The 23,020-nt window shown below is 41.8% G+C and overlaps 1 protein-coding gene and 1 long non-coding RNA gene across 4 annotated transcripts in view; one reads left to right on the top strand and one right to left on the bottom strand.

Moving 5' to 3' along the window:
- The window catches only part of LOC137624378 (coiled-coil domain-containing protein 50), a 127,653-nt gene that overhangs the window by 86,704 nt on the left and 17,929 nt on the right, over positions 1 to 23,020 (top strand). For 2 of the 3 annotated variants that reach the window (XM_068355098.1, XM_068355100.1), the window contains exons 7-10: positions 7,698 to 7,817; positions 14,157 to 14,279; positions 14,712 to 15,004; positions 18,808 to 19,064. In XM_068355098.1, coding sequence (XP_068211199.1) covers positions 7,698 to 7,817; positions 14,157 to 14,279; positions 14,712 to 15,004; positions 18,808 to 19,064 — 793 coding nt within the window. The remainder of the gene's footprint in view (positions 1 to 7,697; positions 7,818 to 14,156; positions 14,280 to 14,711; positions 15,005 to 18,807; positions 19,065 to 23,020) is intronic. The other variant, XM_068355099.1, reaches the window with a different exon arrangement.
- Positions 14,847 to 23,020, bottom strand: part of LOC137624379 (uncharacterized) — a 129,563-nt gene continuing 121,389 nt past the window's right edge. Inside the window, exon 3 of the long non-coding RNA XR_011040725.1 lies at positions 14,847 to 14,979. This is a non-coding gene — a long non-coding RNA (uncharacterized lncRNA). The remainder of the gene's footprint in view (positions 14,980 to 23,020) is intronic.

Raw genomic sequence — 23,020 nt, 5'->3', positions numbered from 1 at the left:
GATCAGCGAAAGGGAACAAGAGGCGTTATCACTCGAGCAGACGTCCCCTCGAGCGTACCTGTTGACGCTTCACGGGACGCTCGCCCTCACCATGGGAAAGGTGAGGTTAAAGTGTTTACCTCATCTTCGGATGATGCAGCGCACAGCAGGGGCTGGCGTCAAGCTTCCAGACCTCTTACGAGAAAAATGGATGCAGTAGATCAGTGTCACGCCTGGTTGTAGCCACTGGAGCAGTCCGGAGCATTTTCCTTCTTCTGAAGAAGGTTCTCCTGGTAAACGTCCTGATAGGATGTCTGATTCTGACAAACGTCAAGTCCAGCCTGTTGCAGATCAAATACCTGAGTCTGGTATCACTTTAGTTTATGCTCCGCCGCCACCGTCAGACTGGTTATCGTCTTCTGGACACTCGGCGTGTTACATGAGCGACGAAAAAGGCGAGTTTGTGGTTGAAGTAACTTCTCCTACTTTACCACAAGTTGACCAAAATTGGAGTATGCTGCAAGATATGCAGCAGCAACTCTCTTCTTTTATGCATACATATCAACCTACGGACAACAAGAGAGTGGCTCGCCAAGATCCCGAGCGTCAGGAAACCTTGCAACTTGACGCTAAGCGTCGAAAGGCGGTTAGTCAAGAGGCGCTTGACGATGGACAGCTTTCCAAGCGTCAAGCAGTTAAACATGGCGCTGAACGAGGTGATAAGGTTTCTGTGAAACGTCGAGACTCTGATCCACTAGACACTAAACGTCAAGTGTCCAGGCGTGACGCCGAGCGTCAAGCGTCCAGGCGTGACGCCGAGCGTCAAGCGTCCAGGCGTGACGCCGAGCGTCAAGCGTCCAGGCGTGACGCCGAGCGTCAAGCGTCCAGGCGTGACGCCGAGCGTCGAGCGTCCAGGCGTGACGCCGAGCGTCAAGCGTCCAGGCGTGACGCCGAGCGTCAAGCGTCCAGGCGTGACGCCGAGCGTCAAGCGTCCAGGCGTGACGCCGAGCGTCAAGCGTCCAGGCGTGACGCCGAGCGTCAAGCGTCCAGGCGTGACGCCGAGCGTCAAGCGTCCAGGCGTGACGCCGAGCGTCAAGCGTCCAGGCGTGACGCTGAGCGTCAAGCGTCCAGGCGTGACATTGATCGCCAAGTATCTAAACGTGGCGCCGAGCATCAAGTTAAACATGACGTCGAGCGGCAAGTAGAACGTTAACGCCAAGCAGTCGGACGTGACGCCGAGCGTAAGAGCCTCGGACGTCATGATGACACCAGTCGTATCGAGCGTCAAGACCGCGGACGCCTTAGTTCCGATCGTAATGATCGCGAACGACTCCTTTCTGAGCGTCGAGCGTTGACGTGTTGACCCTGCACCTGTGGCTGACAGAAGTCAGGCCCGTAAGGAGTTACCTCTAGTTATGCAAGACGTCTCTACTTCAGCTAGAGTTTTATCGGAGGAAGAGATTGATGATCACCTTTCCAAGGCTAAGCTTTTAGAGGAATTCTCGGAGGGAGAAGAGCCTAAGACCCTTCATCATTCAGTTGATCTTAAGAGGATTATGAAAGTTTTTACGGAAGAATTTCCAGATGATTTTGTTCCTGTTGCTCGCGTTACCCCCCTCCGGAGTTTACCCTAGGGAAGGCAGCGAAGGAATCTTTATTTTCTAAGATGGTTCTCTCTCGGTCATCTAAGAGAGCCTTAAGGATGTTGGGTGACTGGATGCAGTCCAAAAAAGACCAAGGCAAGATAGCCTTCTCTTTTCCTCCAGCTAGATTAGCCTCCAGGTCAAGCGTGTGGTATGAGACGGGAGAAGTTCTCGGCTTGGGAGTTCCTGCCTCTGCCCAGGGAGACTTTTCAAGCCTAGTAGACTCTCCTCGTCGGTCGGCCATGATATGGATCAAGATTCTATGGTCTACTTCTGAACTCGATCATCTTCTTAAAGGCGTCTTCAGAGCCTTCGAGGTTTTCAACTTTCTGGATTGGACTCTGGGAGCCTTGGGGAAGAAAGTTTCAACCCTTAAGGATACTGACACTGATGGTATGATCCACATCATGTCATGTATGGATAAAGCCATTAGAGACAGCTCTAATGAGTTGGCAGCCCTATTCTCGGCTGGGGTTCTTAAGAAAAGAGCACAGATGTGTTCTTTTCTTTCTATGGGGGTCACACCCTTTCAGAAGTCTGAGTTGCTGTATGCACCTCTTTCTCCCTCTCTGTTTCCTCAGGAGTTAGTGAAAGAGGTTGCTTACGCTTTCACCCAAAATGCCGCTCAAGATTTAGTCTCAAAGACTGCAAGGAAGGTCCAACAAACTCCCTTTACTAGCCGCAAACAGAAAGAAGAAACTCCATTCCCTCAGTTTTCACAGCCTTTTCGAGGGAAGTCCATCAGTAGGGGTAGTTCCAGACCCAACGGGAGGAGAGCAAGGAGGAGAGGTTCCAGACCTGGGCAAAGCAGAGTCTGACTGCTTTCGCCTTCAGACAGCAGTAGGAGCCAGACTGAACAACTTCTGGCGAGCATGAGAGAAAAGGGGAGCAGACCCTTGGCCAGTTCTTGTACTGATGGAGGGATACAAGATTCCTTTCACACTGAAACCTCCTTTAGTTTTAGATCCGGTAGATCTCTCTCCCAGATACAAAGAGGAGTCAAAGAGGCAGGCTATGCATCTCCAAATGTCTCTCTTGTTGGAGAAGAAGGCCGTAGAGAGGGTGCGAGACTTGCGGTCACCAGGGTTCTACAATCGCCTATTCCTGGTTCCCAAGAACTGGGGGGGGATGGAGACCAGTCCTGGATGTAAGTGCCCTCAACAACTTCGTCCAGAAGACAAAGTTCTCCATGGAGACATCAAAGACTGTGCTAGCAGAAGTAAGAAAGGGCGACTGGATGGTCTCTTTAGACCTCCGGGACGCTTACTTTCATATCCCCATTCATCCGAGTTTCAAGTGTTACCTGAGGTTTGTTTACAGGAGGGAAGTCTTCCAGTTTCGGGCCTTGTGTTTTGGCCTCAGCACCGCTCCTCTAATTTTCACGAAGCTTATGTTAAATGTTGCGAGCATTCTGCACTCAAGAGGCATCAGAGCCTCCCTGTATCTGGACGACTGGCTACTCAGAGCTCATTCCTTCAATCGCTGTCTGGAGGATCTGCAAATGACATTGAGATTGTCAGAAGAACTGGGTCTTCTTGCAAACACAGAAAAGTCCCAACTGATTCCATCCCAGAAGATCCTTTACTGTATTTGTAGATGGAGATTCGGAGTTTAGCTTTTCGGGCTTTTCCGTCACCCTCAAGGATAGAACAAGCCCTCCTGAAACTTCGTATTTTTCTAGAGAAAAGAATATGTTCTGTGAGAGAGTGGATGAGTCTGCTGGGAACCCTCTCCTTGCTGGAGCAGTTTGTTTCCCTGGGAAGACTGAATCTCTGTCCTCTTTAATTCCACCTCAATCATCATTGGGACAAGGAAAAGAGCCTAGAGACGGGAAGCATTCCCCTTACGGAACCAGTAAGAAGTTACCTCCAGTGGTGGAACAATCTGGGCAAACTTCAGGAAGGTCTCTCACTGGAACAAAAGAGCCCAGACCTTGTGTTGTGTTCCGATGCCTCGGACTCGGGGTGGGGAGCAACACTGGGCAAGTTGGAGATCTCGGGTCTGTGGACAAGAGATCAGGAGAGCCTCCGCATCAACCAGAAGGAGCTGTTAGCAGTCCTGTTGGCCCTCAAAGGTTCCGAAGGGTCGGTATTGAACAAAGTAGTGCAGGTCAACGCCGACAACACTACAGCATTAGCCTACATAGCCAAACAAGGCAGAACTCACTCGAGGTTCCTTTACGAGACTGCAAAGGTTCTTCTCGTTTGGGCAAAGGAGAGGAATGTAACCCTTCTTACAAGGTTCATCCAAGGAGAAAAGAACGTGATGGCAGACAGCCTCATCAGGAGAAATCAAGTTCTGTCCACAGAATGGACATTGCATCAAGAGGTCTGCAAGAAACCATGGCGGATTTGGGGTCGTCCGTCCATAGACCTGTTCGCAACCTCGAAAACGAAAAGGCTGGAGACATACTGCTCCCCAGTTCCAGATCTCGAAGCGGTCCACATAGATCCTTTCCTGCTGGATTGGTCTCACCTGGACATGTACGTGTTCCCCCCATTCAAGGTTCTGTACAAGGTGTTGCAAAAGTTTGTGTCACACGAGGGAACCAGGGTGACTCTAGTGGCTCCCTTTTGGCCATCAAGAGAATGGTTCACAGAGGTACTACAATGGATGGTGGACATCCCGAGAAGCCTTCCATTAAGAGTAGACCTACTCAAACAACCACACTTGGAAAGGCACCATCAAAACCTCCAAGCTCTACATATAACTGCCTTCAGACCATCAAAAAACTCACAAAAGCTAGAGGATTTTTGAAGGAGGCAGCTAGGGCTATCGCTAGAGCAAGGAGGACTTCTACCATCAAGGTTTACCAGTCCTAGAGGGAGGTTTTTAGAGAATGGTGCAGAGTCAACTCTGTTTCCTCATCCAGTACCTCTTTGACTCAGATTGCTGACTTCCTGTTAGACCTTAGAAGAAAATGCAAGTTTTCTTCCTCTACCATCAAGGGGTACAGGAGTATGTTAGTGGCCGTCTTCAGGCACAGAAACTTGGACCTCTCTAGTAATAAAGACCTACAGGATCTTCTCAAATCCTTTGAGACATCTAAGGAGCGACAACAGGAATCACCAGCCTGGAATCTGGATGTTGTCTTGAAGTTCCTTATGAGTGACAGGATTGAGCCCTTACACTGGACTTCTTTTAAAGATCTCACTTTGAAGACTCTGTTCTTGGTTAGTCTGGCGACTGCTAAGAGAGTTGGTGAGGTTCATGCTTTTAGCAAGAATATTTGCTTCAGAAACAGCAAAGCTATCTGCTCCTTGCAACTTGGATTCCTGGCCAAGAACGAACACCCTTCTCATCCATGGCCTAAGTCTTTCGAGATTGCGAACCTTTCCGATGTAGTTGGTGAAGAATTGGAGAAGGTCCTGTGCCCTGTAAGAGCACTGAAGTTCTATCTGGACAGAACTCAAGAATTACGAGGCAAGTCAGAAGCTCTTTGGTGTTCGGTCAAGAAGCCCTCGTTACCGATGTCAAAAAACGCCCTATCATTTTTTATCAGGCTCTTGATAAGAGAGGCTCACTCACATTGTGGTGAGGCAGACCTCAAACTGCTGAAAGTGAAGACGCATGAAGTTAGAGCTGTAGCAACTTTTGTAGCTTTCAAGCAGAATCGTTCTTTGCAGAGCATTATGGACACAACCTTTTGGAGGAGTAAATCTGTGTTCGCCTCACATTACTTGAAACGTGTCCAGACTCTTTATGAGGACTGCTACACTCTGGGACCATTCGTAGCAGTGAATGCAGTAGGGGGGTCCTAGTACCCTTTTTCTTCTCTTGGAACTTTTGTATTTTTATGGTTGTTTGTGGAGATTGGTCGTCAGGCTTCCGCAATCATTGATTTTAGTCAGATGGTCAATTTTGTTCCTTGAGAGCGCCCGGAACAAGGGTATTGGAGGAGGTCCTGTCAACATAGAGGTATTTACACTGGTTTGACAGCTCCTAGAGGTCTTCAGCCCCCTGGGTGGATCGCTGGATCTCATAAGGAAAGCGGACATAATGAGGCAGAGAATCATTGAAGTCAGCTTCCTTATCACGTACGAAACCTTAAGCTTGTTTATTAACTCTTAAGTAAAATTCCAACAATGTTGGCTGTCTCTGACCCTCCACAAAAGGTGTCAATCAGCTATACTTATATAACCACCGGGTAAGTCTTGTGTTTAAAAATGATATTTTCATAATACAAATAAATTTTTGAACATACTTACCCGGTGGTTATATAAAATCTAACTCCCTCCCTTCTCCCCTCTAGAGACCTATGGGCATGGAAGATCTGAGGAATCATGGAATGGTTCCAGGTACCTTGCGAGAGAGGGCGCTGGTGGTACACCTGGCTACTCAATCTGTAATTGCAGCGAATTTTGAATTTCTGCCGGACGTCAGGGACTAAAGCTATATTTATATAACCACCGGGTAAGTATGTTCAAAAATTCATTTTATTGTGAAAATATCATTTTGTAACAGTTTAGAACAATCACAAGATTATAAAGTTGTCATGAATTATCATGCTGTCATTAGCAGTAGTTAGTTATAGTTGACCAAACTCAATCCAAATGGTCAGTAAAATATTTGTAATTACATAATTTTTACTAAAAGCTCTTAGTATCAATAGTTAGCACTTGGATGTGTGAATGCGTTCGTTTCTTTGTAATGATCGGCAATGAAAAGTAAACAAAACAGTGGTTTCCATTTTAGGTGGCGCGTTTAGAAAAAAAACGCGATATAAAAAACCTTTATTTTATTTATTTTGAATTGCTAAGGATAGAGTCACTACAAGAATATCAGTAAAAACATCATCATTATATAACTGATACATGGTATGATATCTGTTGCTGCAAAAGCCAACCTATACACAGATGTGTATACTTTCGTTTGTTTGTCATGATTGACGATGAAACATAGAGAAAACTATAGTTTCTGTGTTTGGCGACGTGCTTAGGGAAAACATTTTGCTTTTATTTAATTTGTTTTGGACTTTTAAGGATATAGCGAAGGCTAAACTATACGCTGATGGCTTTGTAATTCACCAGTCGTCTTTTAGAACAGAAAGGACAGAAATTCATTAATATTTGCCCTAATTTTCCACCTCGTACACACACACACACACACTCACACACACTCTCTCTCTCTCTCTCTCTCTCTCTCTCTCTCTCTCTCTCTCTGAAATCTGTATCTGCCTCTACACTATACATTCTGGACAGTAGGTATGGCTTGAAACAAGTCATTTGATTTCATAAGCTGATCACTAGTTTTAACAAAATTTTGTACATTAAATTTACAAAATTAAGTAAAAATAAATCATGATTTTTGGGATTACTTGTGCTCCATTGAAGTATTGTTGTACTTTTCTTTTATCAATTTTGGTGATCATTTTAACCAACAATTGTACAGTAGTTTTTTTTATTCGGTTGTTTGTTAATTGGTACTTGCAAGCTGGTGCTATCAAGGGTAAGGGTATGCGCACACTTAAATAATAAAAAAAGTATTGTAAATGTAATTTCTTAACTTATTCAAAATGTTATTGCTTACAACAGTTTTTATGCAGTGTTTATAAAGCTTATTATTTGTCATTGTTTGTATGAATTGTAGCCATTAATGTTTGCTCTTTCTCTGTCTTTTTCACATGTACTCTTATAGTACTGTACATAAATATAAAATACAAAACATGGTTTAATACACATGTACAGGTAATAAAAACCTATGACTAATTCTTTTGCATCATAACTTATGGAGATTGTCCCTAAACAAATACCAGACCGCTCAAAAAAACCGTCGTACATTGCATTATCATTAAACGAGAGGTTGCTAAATGAGGAGTACCTGTAATACCAATAGTATTTCTTGTCATTTAACATATTATTTTGATGAAAGCAAAAATCTTGATTGAAAATTACTTTACCAATGTAATATCTCCCAAAGTTTAACTGGCTCCAAAAATTCACCCCCTCAGAATTGACATAAGTATCATAACGGCTTCATTAGCAGTAATAAATTATTATTATTTTCTTTAATCGATATGCAAAAATAACTTTCTGAAAATATGGTGAGTTGGTGGCACCTGAACGTAATTTACAGGAATTAGCCCGGTTTCTGCAGGAACAAGATGGAAAACGTCGTGGAGACATGCTTCATCAAGACCAGCTTATGGCTATAGAAGCACAAGATCGAGAGCTAGCGAAGGTTCTTCAAGAACAGGTGGGTTTTTATCTTTTTTGAGTGTTCATAATCCTTTCTCCCTGGCCCCTTGAGATTCCTTGGGCATACCGAGTGTATAATTTTTTTTAACTGTACTTCTTTCAGTGATATTTCTCATGCTATAATGCTGTTCAGGGTCTAGTTATAAAAATGAATAATTGTTAATTTTCATGATACTGTTTACAGTATTTTGAAATGAAAAGGCAGAATTTTTATGTTAAATTTAATCTTTATACTCGCCTAATGTTCCTATTGCTTTTACTCTTAGTTGTATCAACATCTATTATTATTACTAGCCAAGCTACAACCCTAGTTGGAAAAGCAAGATGCTATAAGGCCTTAGGCTCCAACAGGGAAAAATAGCCCAGTGAGGAAAGGAAATAAGGAAATAAATAAATGATAAGAACAAATTAACAATAAATTATTCTACAAACAGTAACGTCAAAACAGATACTGTATGTCATATATAAACTATAAAAAGACTTATGTCAGCCTGTTCAACATAAAAACATTTGCTGCAACTTTAAACTTTTGAAGTTCTACTGATTCAACTACCCGATTAGGAAGATCATTCTACAACTTGGACACAGCTGGAATAAAACTTCTAGAATACTGTGTAATATTGAGCCTCATGATGGAGAAGGCCTGGCTAATAGAATTCTGCCTGCCTAGTATTACGAACAGGATGGAATTGTGCTGGAGGATCTGAATGTAAAGGATGGTCAGAATTATGAAAAATCTTATGCAACACGCATAATGAAATAATTGAACGACGGTGGCAAAGATTAATATCTAGATCAGAAATAAGAAATTTAATAGACCGTAAGTTTCTGTCCAACAAGTTAAGATGAGAATCAGCATCTGAAGACCAGAAAGGAGAACAATACTCAAAACAAGGTAGAATGAAGGAATTAAAACACTTCTTCAGAATAGATTGATCACCGAAAATCCTGAAAGGCTTTCTCAATAAGCCAATTTTTTGTGCAATTGAAGATAACAGACCTAATGTGTTTCTCAAAAGCAAATTTTCTGTTGAGAATCACACCTCCAATTTTAAAAGAGTCATACAAAGTTAAAGAAACATTATCAATAGTAAAAATTTTCCCATTCTCTCCCCTTGTAAAATGTCTCCACTTCTGACACTTGATGATCACTAACTTTTCTCTTGAAGTCAAAAGCCTAATCATCAATCTGTAAGCATCACTGATCAGTGGGGAGGAGGCTGTCACGTATATGCTAATATAGAATAAAAGTATTAAATTTTATCATTAAAATTCTGTTTATTTTTATAAAGCTCCCTTCGTGTTTCTGTTGCTAATTCCCACATAGATTGGATATTTACATAGGTGCTAACTACAACATTTATATTATCCATGGTCCACATTTATGCTAATCTCTTCAATTTCAAATCGTAAGCTTTGCAATTTCCCGAATTTACTATATGATCATCAAGTTTTCACGACTTAGTGCAGTTTGTACATTTTATTTGTTATGAATTACATTCCTTGGTGGTGTGATTTCGTGAACATATCCTGCACGCTTTATCATCAGTCTTGAAGAACTTGCAATTTTTGTTTAAAATGTCCATGCCTTTGACAGTGGTAGCAAGTGATCACATGGTACCTATCATGTATATTATAAGTACCTGATCGCAACATAATTTTGTCTACTTGTTTCCTATTTGTTTGTCTTGGTTTGACACAATATTGGTACTGTTGTATATTCATAATTTACTCCATAAGAATCTTTATTCTGTGTATGTGATGGGTATGTATAAGATTTAGGACATAAAATGATTGATTTAAAACCAATAATAAAATATTATTTTGGTCATATCCTATCTATCACAATATTGCATTGATGATTGCCTTACGTTGCTAATGAAAAACCTCTACTTGTGTCTTATTTATTTGACACAATATTGGTATGGTACTATATTCAAATTTACACACTCTCTCTCTCTCTCTCTCTCTCTCTCTCTCCTCTCTCTCTCTCTCTCTCTCTCTCTTTGAACCAAGAGCCCCAAGATATGAGGCCTTTCAACCTAAACCGGCACATGTAGAACCCAACTACAAAGAATGCATCTATAATGCCAGGGGTTGGTGCAGATATGGGGACAGTTGCAGGTATACACACACAAATAAATATGAAGGCGAAAGAGCAAATATAATAGAAAAGTTGGATTTTTTAATGGCAGAATTCCGGGAAATGAAGAAAAGAACATCATATCAGAACAGGAAGGAAGCATGGGAGAATCCATATTATTACCAATATTAAATAATGGGGATGAAACACAAACATAATAGTAATGAATGCACAGGGTTTAGTCACGAGTAACTCTAAAAGGAAAAATAGAGTTCTTAGAAGAACTAACCCAAATTGAAAAAATAGATATATTAAATATAAGTGAAACATGGTATTCCCAAGAGACTGCAGTGATGACCAGATAAAGGGTTTCCAAACTTATAGATCAGACAGAAAAAATAGGAATCAAGGGGGAACCGCAATATATGGAAGAGACATAAATCAAGGAAAAGTATGTGAAAAATACAGCAACACAGAATGTGAATTGATTGCGGTAGAATTTGAATTTGAAAAACTAATGAATATTGTAGTTTACAGACCCCCAAACACTAAGGAGTTTGACATAATAATAGAAAAAATAGATGGTATATGTAGAAACCATAAAGACTGGAATATACTCCTATCCGGAGATTTTTAACTTTCCTTTCGTGGATTGGAAAGAACGGATAGAAGAAAGTGGTTGTATGTATACATATAAAAAAGATAGTAATAGTAGCGCAGAAGATAAGAGGCAATTTGAAAAGCTTCAAGATATGCTATTAGAACATAATATGCAACAAATAAACCACATTCCAACAAGAAAGGAAAATGTCCTAGATCTAGTATTTGTGAATGAGGTGAATTATGTTAAAGAAATAATAGTGTATAACACGGGAATTTCAGACCACAATGTCATAGAATTGATAGTTCATTCCAAAGCAAGTGATCACAGAATTAACAAAAACACAAAACTTTGGGAAGGATATGGAAAATATAACTTTTACAGTAAGAATATAAAATGGTCAGAAATAAATGAAGAACTGGATAAAGAATGGAAAAATGTATTTGTAAGTGATAATATACAGGTAAATACGGATATACTGTACAAAATACTGGAGAAAATTGTTGAAAAATATGTACCGAAAAAAAACAATAAACAAAAGAAGTGCATACCAAGAGACAGAAGGATCTTATTTCAGAAAATTAAAAAGTGGAAGAAAAATCTTGCAAAAGAAAAAAATGTGTGGAAAATGAGGGAAATAAAATGTAAGATAGAAAATGCAGAACAAAAGATTATACAGTCGAAAGAAAATGAAAAAAGGGACTTAGAAGAAAGGACACTTCAAAATATAAAAAGAAACCCCAAAGTACTTTACTCCTATGCAAAAAAGATGAATAAAAGGAGAATAGAAATAGGCCCTCTAAGAATTGAAGGACGGCTAACGAATGAAAAAAAGGAAATATGCAACATATTAGCAGAAAAATATAAGAGTGAGTTCACGCCAAGAATTGCGAATGAGAATAATGAAACAGAAATGAGAGAAGAAAATGTTGAATATCTAACGGATATAGATATTAATGAAGCAGATATTGTCACGGCTATAAACGAAATTAAAAATGGATCGGCAGCCGGACCAGATGGAGTTCCAGCGATTTTGTTAAAAAAAACTGCAAACACTATCGCGAAGCCACTTGCAATACTGCTAAGACAGAGTATAGATATGAGCGAGATATATGTTAAACATAAATTAGCTTATATAACCCCTATCTTCAAAAGTGGATCAAGACTAGAGGCAAGCAATTATAGACCTGTTAGTCTAACATCACATATTATGAAAGTGTATGAGAGGGTAATAAAAAAGAAAATAATGAACCATTTGGTCAAAAATAATTTGTTTAATATGGGTCAACACGGTTTCGTACCTGGAAAAAGTACACAGACCCAACTGATAGCTCACTATGAAAACATATACAATAATATGATATATGAAAAAGACACAGATGTGATCTATCTAGATTTTGCAAAAGCCTTTGACAAGGTAGACCATAACATATTGGAGAAAAAAATGAGAAAGCATAATATTGTGGGAAAGATAGGAAAATGGGTAAAAGAATTCCTGCAAAACAGAAAACAGATAGTGGTTGCAAATGACGAGAAATCAGATGAAGCCCAGGTAATATCTGGTGTGCCCCAAGGTACGGTATTAGCTGCACTGCTATTTGTTATTATGATCTCAGACATAGACTGTGATGTTGAAAACTCCGTAGTGAGAAGTTTCGCCGATGACACAAGAATAAGTAGAGAAATTACTTGTGATGAAGATAGGAACTCACTACAAAGAGATCTAAACAAAATATATGAATGGGCGGAGATAAATAGGATGGTATTTAACTCCGATAAATTTGAATCAATAAGTTATGGAAACAGAGAAGGAATGGTGTATGCATACAAGGGACCTAATAATGAGACAATCACAAACAAGGAAGCAATTAAAGACCTTGGTGTAATTTTAAATAGGAATATGTTATGCAACGACCAAATAGCAACACTGTTGGCTAAATGTAAAGCAAAAATGGGAATGTTATTCAGACACTTTAAAACAAGAAAAGCTGAACACATGATTATGCTTTACAAAACTTATGTGCGTAGTACACTCGAGTACTGCAATGTGATATGGTACCCACACTACCAAAAGGATATTGCGCAAATAGAGAGTGTACAAAGGTCCTATACTGCTAGAATAGAAGAAGTTAAGGACCTTGATTACTGGGAAAGACTGCAATTTTTAAAACTATACAGTCTAGAAAGGAGAAGAGAACGCTACATGATAATACAAGCATGGAAGCAAATAGAAGGAATTGCTGAAAACATCATGGAGCTTAAAGTATCAGAAAGAGCAAGCCGAGGTAGATTAATAGTGCCAAAAAGCATTCCAGGTAAACTGAGAAAGGCGCACAGGACATTAATCCACAACGCACCAGCATCGATAATGCAGCGACTATTTAATGTGCTGCCAGCTCATCTAAGAAACATATCAGGAGTGAGCGTAGATGCGTTTAAAAAGCAGCTCGATAAATACCTAAGATGCATCCCAGACCATCCAAGACTGGAAGATGCAAAATACACTGGAAGATGTATTAGCAACTCTCTGGTGGATATACGAGGTGCCTCACACTGAGGGACCTGGGGGAACCCAAACACAAAATAAGGCAATAAGGTAAGGCTCTCTCTCTCTCTCTCTCTCTCTCTCTCTCTCTCTCTCTCTCTCTCTCTGTGTAAAAATAATGTTGGAAGTAACTTTCATGTTAGAGAATTTGATTTGGTTTAGGTGATGAGAGAGGATGATGGGAGAGAGGAATTGCTGTTGGAATACAATCATAGAAGAATGATGACTTCAGTCGAAGTGTCTTTGTATCTCCAGATGTGTGTATGTTTGGGACCTTCTTTACATAACAGGTGAGAAAAATTGAACTTTAAAACCAAAAACAAAGAATTTGTGAAGCAAAATTTAAAGAGCATCCCACCTGGGGAGTGTCAACACTAAATATGAAGCGAAACCATGCATAGATTGCTTACCGTATAGTGTATCAGAGGGTGTGTCCAACCATAATTTACTAGGGGAAGGAAGTCAGTGGAATTGAGAGAGAGTGGGATTTATTTTAATTTGTTATGATAGACGTTGAATAAGGTCTTTGCTGAGGAAGCAAGGTGAATCACAGGTGAGTATTGAAATATGTTATATTATATAAATTCTGCATTTTTTTACAGTACATAAAATATTGATATTTGAATTAAGCACTTTATATACTAGAAGTTCATGGAAACTACATTTTATTTTATTTCCACTCCTGTAAAATATTATTAATAACAACATCTTTGTGGTGGAAGAATAATTTTGTAAATATGTAATCATACACCAGCAATTTTTTGTAGTCCATCATTTTTGTTGTTTCTTCATTACTTCTGCCAGTTTCTTTGTTAAATGCTGTCAAAGTTGTGATGTATAAAGTTTTTCAGTCTGAGAAAGCTTTAGAGTTCTTCCTGTTTGTAAGTTCAAGATTCACACATGTTCATAAATTCTTTTTTGACTGCCTTGTTAATTCTTGAGCAAATGTATGCCTAATGTGATATGATTATTTCAGTTATATTGATTTTGTTTTTTCTTTCCCCTGTATTTCCCCATTTTTCCTTTTTGTGTTTTTCTGTTTTCTTTTACAATAAATACATTGATATTAAAGGTATATAATTTATTTTCTGTGCTGTGATGCTTTCAGGAACGGGCCAAAGCTAAGAAAGCTCGTGAAAAGGCTCGACAGAAGGCTCTTCAGAAAAAAATGACTCAACCATCACAGTTGCCTGCAAATGGTGTAGCTGAAGAAGCTACATCGAATGCAAAGGTTTGTTTTTAGATCTATGATAACCAACAATACTGTACAGAGTGAATCAATGTTTTTTAACATTTTGTGGTTTCTCGAGTTAGTATCAATTTTTCATTGTACATTTTAGTACTGTAGGCAGATTGGTGTGCTGTATAAGCTAGGAAAGTAATCAGCCCCACTTTGTTGTGTATGTATTTATTAGAATACTGTAGTTGAATTTAAGATAAGGATTGAACGTCTAATTGTGGTCCAGGGACAAATTTCATGTCTAGGGGAGTTAATTTAGTTTGGACTTTCTTGGGTTTAGTTGATGGCAAGAACAAAACTATCATTCAAACAACTTTTTTGAATTGTGGCCCTAATACAAGTAAGGGAATTGTACACATCTGTTTTTTCATTGTGTTAGTATTAAGATTTAATGTGGAATTTACCAACAGTGTAATTTTTCAGCCAAGAAGACATTCATCTCCTCTAGGGGATCCACAAGACCAGCCAGGCCCTTCACATCAATCGAGAGGAGATTCTCCAGGTCATTCTGAATACCACATCTCCAGTCCCTCATATGCTTCCCCAGATTCACCAAGAGAGGATATTGAGAGTGACTGGCAAGCAGCTAGAGGGAGACCATTGCAGAGGCCTAATTCCCTTGATTTGCCTGGCACTTCACAATATGCTGTTCACCATGAACCTCGCTCTGCAAAATATGCCCGCCAGTTCTCTGTTGGAAAGACAAACAAAGCAAGGTTAGTGGCCAGTTGAACTTCAAAATATTAATTGTTTTTAGATTTTCCGTGGGGAAAATTCAAATGATTAGCTGGGAAATATGAGATTTAAAAAAAAAAAGTTTTTTTTAACAAAACTATTATTTTTAATTTTCCTTCTTTGGAAGTACTGCAAAAGAAAAAAGGAACATTTCACCTAGCCTTGGTATTCTTGGTAACCCTTTTAATAGCAGTTGTGTGTTGCGCAGATTCTATACAAGATGTGTAGGGTCAGGAGGTGAAGAATTCTATCATATAAACTGATGTTTATGTATTTCAAAAGAAATTTTGTTTATTAACACAACCTCATCAGTTTAAATTTACCTAAGGAACTATTTATGTTAAAAGTACATAGCTAAGAAGAAGATGGATAAAACCAGGTTGCTGAGTTGTGAGACTCTTAAGTGAAAGAGGAGAGGAAATAAGATCTTCCTGTTACCAAGGGTTCAAGAGTAATTCTAGAGAACCTTGTAATAGGGCCATTGAAGTTTTAGAAATAGCTTATTAATGTTAAAATAAGTTATAAAGACTCCAAAGACAAGGCACAGGAACTATTACTCTTAGAACTATGTTCCTGAGGCAAAGAGTTACTAGATGGCAAGGAGGAGACTTCTGTCTTTCCTCATGCAAGTTTTGCCCTCCCAAACTTAGAGGACTAAAACGGGTTTTCAAAGCAAAGTGAAAAACCGGATTTTAAGCGAAGCGAAAAATCTATTTGTTCCGTGACTGAAATACAAACCACGCTATTTACATGGGGTAATTACTTCGGCGTAGCTGAAATGACGAGCCATAAGAATTTTAACGAGGGTTTACTACCCTTCCGCTAGTTAGCGGGGGGTAGGAAGGGGTAGCTTGCTACCCCTCCCCCCTCACACACACAGTGAGTGCTTCACTTTACTTTTGGCTCGGAGAGACGACAGACCCGTCTGCGCTCTCCTCCGTTTTTGACTGCCATAATCTGTTTTTCTTTTTCTTTCAGTGTGTGTTTGAAGTTGGCCTCTATTCTTTCATCATGCGTACGTGGCCTGGACAAGCCGGCCGCCCTTGTGGTACCATTATGTTGGCCTTTTTACACCGATCCTTACTCCTTATGCCCTCAGTGTAGGGGCCAACGGTATGATAGGTCTAATGTATGTATCGAGTGTAGGGAGTGGTCTACCTCCCAGTGGGAGAGGTTTGCCCAGCGACGCAAGAAGAAGGCTAAAAGGGATATTTCTCCTTCAGAGGCTCCTTTGAAGAGAGAAAATCCCAAGACTTCTTCTTCCGTAGCCCTTTCCTCCTCCGAAGCTCCCACTCGAGCGGTCTCTCCCGAGAGGCCGGCGAGTGGTAGCGTAGACCGTATTGCTGTTGACCAATCCCGGGGTGCGGGAGAGGTAGTTGCCTCCCATAGCGAGGCAGCTGCCCCTCCTCCCCCGGAGGAGGATTTAAATATTGATTTTCCTGTTAATAATAATGATTTATTACAGCTTCGGGCTTCCTTGGGGCTTCAGGGTTCACCCTCCAGGGAAGCCCTGTTTGACATGATCAAACTGGGTGTGGCTGTTAAACAATCGCCGACGACAGCAGAGATAGATCCTCTGTCGGTTGTTGACGTTGTTGTGACGGAGGCATCGAGTGGTTCTGCTCAAACTCCTGTGCCTGTTGTTGCTGAGGTAGCTGAAGGCTTAGGTTCCCCCTCTGAACATCTTTCGAGGGAGGAACAAGCAGCCACATGCTAACACTTTCCTAAGCTGTAGCCTTGCTTCGACTTCTCACCTGGGACGATCCTACACCACCCTCTCGAGAGAGGCCTTTCGCATCAGGTTACGGAAAAGATGTCTAGGCACCTCAGACACTTTTCAGCGTCGTCTTCCAGGCGAAGTGTTCGGTCCTTGGTGACTGATGTCGTGGAAGGGGATTCTCTCCCATTGATGCCTTTACTTATGCAAGTGTGAGATAACTTGTCCCCGTCAGATCTTAACCTCTTCCTGGGAACGCGGTTTGGGTCCCTCAGTCTCTGGAGGCCCCTCTACGAACCGTAGGCCCAGCAGCAGATCGCTTCCTTACACGGAAGACGCCTTTTCTACTCACTTGGGCTTTTGACCAAGAGAGTTAGTGTGTTGTATGATCCAACCTCTGTTGTCTCCTACCCTAGGAGATAGGGAGAAGTAATCCTCAGCGGTGTCCCTGAGTGGATTGCCAAGACTCAAATCCGAGTATGCTGTACCCTAGGTGCAGCCCATTTTGAATAAAGTGTCTTCGTTCGGTAACCGGAAACCCATCAACTGGGGTTTTACGCAGTGAGGAGTCTGTGGGGTTTCCTTAAAAGAACGATACCAGCTCGCCCCCGTGTGTCGGCACTGTTGACCAGCACAGGGAAGGTCAAGTGGTCAAGAGGAGGACCTCAAGGATTTCCTTCCCCTCTGGGATCGGAAGGAAGTTCAGGTTACTCTTAATCTAGACTCTCCTCCATCCTAAGACCCAGAGCTCGTAACGTCACTGGCGTTGCTACGTCCCTGGCGTTCAAGAAATTACTCTGTGGTGCAGATACTTTAAGTGGACATGTGGAAGCGTCAATCGACCTTCACGGCCCACTACCTGCAAAGACGTAATCCACAAGAACATGGAGACCTTTTCCATTGGTGCTGTGGTGGTCGCACAACAAATGGTCTAAACACCTCAGGCTCCTTGATGGACAAGTAGCAGAGGGTTGAGGGCTGAGGCTACCCAGATTAGTCTGGGGTGAATGAGTAAGAATGTCTGGCTCCTTTCTTCCTTTCACCTTCTCCCCTCTGGAGAAAACAGCTCCGCAAGCCTCAGCATAGCTGACCTCGCCTCGCTGCAGGTGAGACCCATTTCCCTTGTGCCTCCCAAGTATAGAAGAATACTTTGTTACGTCCCCAATACCTTTTAGAGGGAGGGTATTGGGTAAGTCTTTAAGAACAATAGGTTCTCTACTCGAGTTCCTATGTTAAAGACAAGCCACACTGTTAGTTCCACTCACACACAAGCTTCTGCAGGCCGCTATCAGTGCATTACCTCATGTTGGCACTTGATTTTAGCGAGGGAAGGGTCCCTTCTACTATCGATCACAGATCGAAATAGAGAGGACCCCGGGTCATGACCAAGGCCAGTTGGTGAGGACTTCCTCCCTCCTAAGAGTAAGTCACCCTATTATAAATAGCGAAGGTTTGTATCTGTGTCGGAACAAATAACAAATTTGGAAATAATTTGTATTTTTCCTAACATACAAACCTGGAGCTATTTATACAAATTGGCCCGCCACCCTGTCCCCCGAGAAGTCCTGCCATAAAGCAAAGTGGTTACTCAGCCGAGAGGTGTGAGTGAGCAGGGTAGCCAGTCTACCCCACCCCCCACCCGCTAACTAGCGGATGGGGTAGTTATCCCTCACTAAAATTATCATGACTCGTCTTTCAGCTGCGCCGAAAGTAATACCCTATTATAAAAAGCTCCTGGTTTGTATGTTAGGAAAAATATAAATTATTTCCAAATTTGTTATATTAAGTGTTTCAAGTGTATAACAGGTTTGTAAGTGTTAGGAGTACTGTATTATAAACTTAAAATTTAAGGAAAATTTCAAAAATGCAATTTTTTTTTTTAAATGATGAAAAAATATACTGTAGATATCAGTATCTACTTCATGGGTTCTCAACTATCGCAGGTGCCCCATGAACGGAATATCCATGATAGCCGAGGGATTACTCTAATGAGTTTGTAATAGAATTCAATTGGTTTAAAAGAAACTACATAATGTGTGTTATTGCTTAGTTAATTGTATGTTTCAGATTGCCAGACCCAGAGGCTGTTATAGATTTAGAAGGTGAAAGTAGTAGTAGTATTGAGCCAAGTCCTGCTATGGGTTTCACCAACATTGCTTGTGCTATAGACCCTACATATCAACGGCGGGTGATGCGTGGGGAATTGACTGCCTCCCCACAAACTACACTTCAGTCTACTTCATCCTCATCATCTACTAGCAGTGGCACAGGTGGTATTATTCCTACCAGCATGATGTCACCAATATCTCCATTACCACCACCAGGTAGACATTAGTTAATCATGGATGTTTTACTTGCTTCAAGCAATACAGTAATGCATTGTTCTGACACTATATACAAACCATCTCACTATTTACAGTAGAAATATATTTCAGTGACAGTTTAAACTAGCTGCAAGACTTTAGCAAGGTGTAACTACCAACCGATAGTTTGTGGGGGAGCTGGGTGGTAGACCTGCCACTCCACTCGCAATAGTAACAATATGCCACTTTTCTTTTCGGCTCAAAGAGAACTGATGTTGCCATTCTCTCCCGCAAACTTGATAATAAACAACTTGCCTAAAACTTGAAAAATTTCTTTTCTCTTTTTCAGGTGTGCTTGACATGAGGATGTATAATGTAGGTTTGTCCTGGCATAGGAAGGTGCCATTTCGGCACCCTTATGTCAGAAGCTGAGACTGATCCTCGCAGCCTTTATTCTGTATGCAGGGATCATACTTGCTCCCAGGCGTCTCCTTACGGTTAGTGTAGGGAGTGATCTCAGAAGAAGGTAAAGAGGGATTTTTCTTCTTCAGGGTCATCCTTGAAGGTGGAGAAACCTCGCCGTCTGACTTGGCTCGTTCCTGCCATTCTGACTCCTCCGTAGGCCAGTTGAGTATATGAGTGGTGGATATTTGACCCCGGGACAACGTTGCGGTCTTGAAGTCTCTGTTGCTTCCCCTATAAAAACAGCGCTGACTTCGGCGGTAGGGGAGTGAGCTGCATGGAGGTCCTTGTCCAGGTGTTGGGCAACCTTCCCATTTGCGGGAGACACCCTTTGCCAGCTGCGGAAGGGCAGCCTTCTCGCTTACATAAGCGTTGGACAACCTTCCTGTTTGCGGGAAAGGCTGCCTTTGCCAGAGTGTCCACCCCCCTGGGGGAGCTCCTTCAAGCATATGCTAGACTTGTCCATACATTGCTTTAGCTCTCTGGAGCTAGATTATGATGGGGTTTGGCAACTGCTCGCATCTCCCGCCCATCGCTGTCGTGTCCGTAGGACACAGCAAAGCACTCGGCACATCTCAGGGTCAAGTTTTACTAAACTTACACCCCGGGCTTCGACGTCTCATGAGGGATAACCTGGTGTTTTGTTTGGACGCCAACTACAGCCCAGCTTTACTGGCCCCCTGGCACCTGAACATCTGCACACAGGGGAGGGTAATGCTGTTCTTTCACCTTTGGGAGAAAGAATGAGCATGAGTGCTTTTCTCTGGAGTGTGAACTAGTAAGTGTGGTAGTTTAGAGAGAGGCAGATCCTAGTCCAGCAGATGAGTCTTGCTTGCTGTTGCATATTCAACCACCTAGCGTAATGGGCAGGCGAGCTCTTCTGCCCGACGAAGGTCTGCATGCCATGCTCACCTTAACGAGCTTTCCATTCCTCACACTTTAGCGTGCAAAGCTTTGTCTTCGCACGCTCCAAATATTAGTGTCACTTCGCTCCCTAGCTTGCTATGCGCAGGCAGCTAGCTCACCTGTGGATAAAGTGTATACCTCACGCGCTTCACAGGTGAGCGCTACCTCACTAGCGTGCTCCCTGGTGCGCTACATTAGGTGGCAAGACAACAGGAAAAGGTAGACCCTACCTTACCTGTACTTGCTGTCACAGGTGCGCACTATAGCATGCCTCGCCAGCACTCTCGTCATCATGGGGGACAGCGATCGCACTATCTTGGTAATTCTATTTCGGGTGACGCATGGCATGGCAAGGCACGTTTTGTTGATGTGCAAAGTGTTAAGGCGCATCTATGTAGCATACGAAGAAGCAAAGTGAGCGAGTGCAGCGCTGTTGAGGTAAGTTTGAGAGAGGCATGAGAGGTAACTCGCATGTTCTAAACCCCCTAACAGCAGGGGGCGCCGGGTTTAGCACTGCTACAACTGGCTCAGGAATGGAGTGATCTAGTGGAGATGGTTGAGTTATACTATGCATGAGCTCAGGTGGTGAGTGCATGCAATAACCCACCTGTTCCAAACTCCTAGCGCCGGGGTTAGTACAAGTTGACTATTAAGCGCGCTACCACATCAGGCTCAGGAGAGAAGGGGTTGTCTTGTGGAGACAGGCGAGTTAATCCACACGGGCACTCAGGAGAGTCAACGAGCTCGGGTGTGTTCTCGCGGCCTTGCCTGTATGTGTTGAGAGACATTTAACTCGGTAACACATTGATCCTTGTACTTCTCAATTACAGGCCACAATGTTGAGGCGCTTCTGGGTAGCAAGAGCAAAATGGTGAAGATCTCGCTCTCAAAAGCAAGCGTGCACCAGTGAGGTGTGAGAGGATCAGTGCATATTTGTTATGCACACTACTACTGAAGGCTCAGGAGAGGAAGGGCTGTCCAGTTGGGATATGTCAGTTAGTCCTAGTACTCCTGTCCCAGAAAAATGGTGCAGGAGACAGGCTAACATTAAGCATGTCTGTTTCCTCTGTTGGGAGAGCTTGTGATTCCGTTGGATTGCGTTTCTGTTACTTGCTAAGTGCTTAAGTTTGCATCAGGAGCGCGTAAAGCACAGACAAGGTCTGGCGTGCAGGGTTTCCAATCTAGTCGGAAAACGTGTGCACGAAGTAGCGCGTTCATTGATAAATAATGATTGAAAGTCCAAATATGTGCATTAGGAGACATATTGCTTGCAACAGTGCACTTCATACCGAAGAATGTGGTCTCCATTTAGAAAGGAGAGATTGTTCTCCCCAATATCTTCTCCAAACTCATTAGGGGGAGACCAATCTGGAACACTGTCTCAAAGGTGCTGATGATTATTCCCCTTTCAAGTTATTAATTCCAAAAATTAAAAGAAACTTTTAATGTCAAGTTTGCTTATCTGTAGACAAGCAAAATCACAAACTGCTAGAAAGAAAATTAATTAAAAGCCGAGAAACTCCAGCCATTGCCAGAACAAATGTTCTCACCGATAGCTGAAATTAGAATGAGTGCTCAGTGAGCAAGCAGGGAACTATCGGCCACCTGTTTACACCTCATTTAAAAGTTTAGTTGATGTATACTCCAGCTTAGCTGATAATCTGTCTTATGTAAAGGACGAAAATTTGTATTCGTGCTGGAATAAACTATTTACACAATCGTTCTTTTCAGCTGGAACAAAGGTTCCACATATCTCTTCTTTCCAGCTGGAACAAAGGGTTTCACATACCTCTTTTTTCCAGCTGGAGCAAAGGGTTTCACATACTGTACCTCTTTTTTTCCAGCTGGAACAAAGAGTTTCACATATTGCACCTCTTTTTCTTCCAGCTGGAACCAATGGTTTCGCATACAGTAACTTCTTTTCAGCTAGAACAAAGGGTTTCACATACTGTACCTCTTTTTTTTCCAGCTGGAACAAAGGGTTTCACATATTGCACCTCTTTTCTTCCAGCTGGAAGAAAGGGTTTCACATACTGTACCTCTTTTCTTCCAGTTGAAACAAAGGGTTTCACATACTGTAACTCTTCTTTTCACCTGGAACAAAGGGTTTCACATACTGTACCTCTTCTTTCCAGCTGAAACAGAAGGTTTCACATACCTCTTCTTTCTAGCTGGAACAAAAGGTTTCACATACCTCTTCTTTCTAGCTGGAACAAAGGGTTTCACATACTGTACCTTTTCTTTCCAGCTGGATCAAAGGGTTTCACATAATGTACCTCTTCTTTCCAGCTGGAACAAAGGGTTTCACATATAGTACCTCTTTTTTTCCCAGCTGGAACCAAGTGTTTCACATACTGTACCTCTTCTTTCCAGCAGGAACAAAAGATTTCACATACCTCTTTTTTCTAGCTGGAACTAATGGTTTCATATACTTAACCTCTTCTTTCCAGCTGGATCAAAGGGTTTCACATACTGTCCCTCTTCTTTCCAGCTGGAACAAAGGGTTTCACATATTGTACTTCTTTTTTTTTCTAGCTAGAACAAAAGGTTTCACATACTGAACATCTTTTTTCCCAGCTGGAACAAAGGGTTTCACATATTGTACCTCT

Source organism: Palaemon carinicauda, chromosome 31, assembly GCF_036898095.1.
Source record: "Palaemon carinicauda isolate YSFRI2023 chromosome 31, ASM3689809v2, whole genome shotgun sequence".
In the NCBI taxonomy this organism is placed as follows: Eukaryota; Metazoa; Arthropoda; class Malacostraca; order Decapoda; family Palaemonidae; genus Palaemon; species Palaemon carinicauda.
Note: the sequence above shows the minus strand (reverse complement) of the source record. Positions and strands in the feature narration are given on the sequence as shown.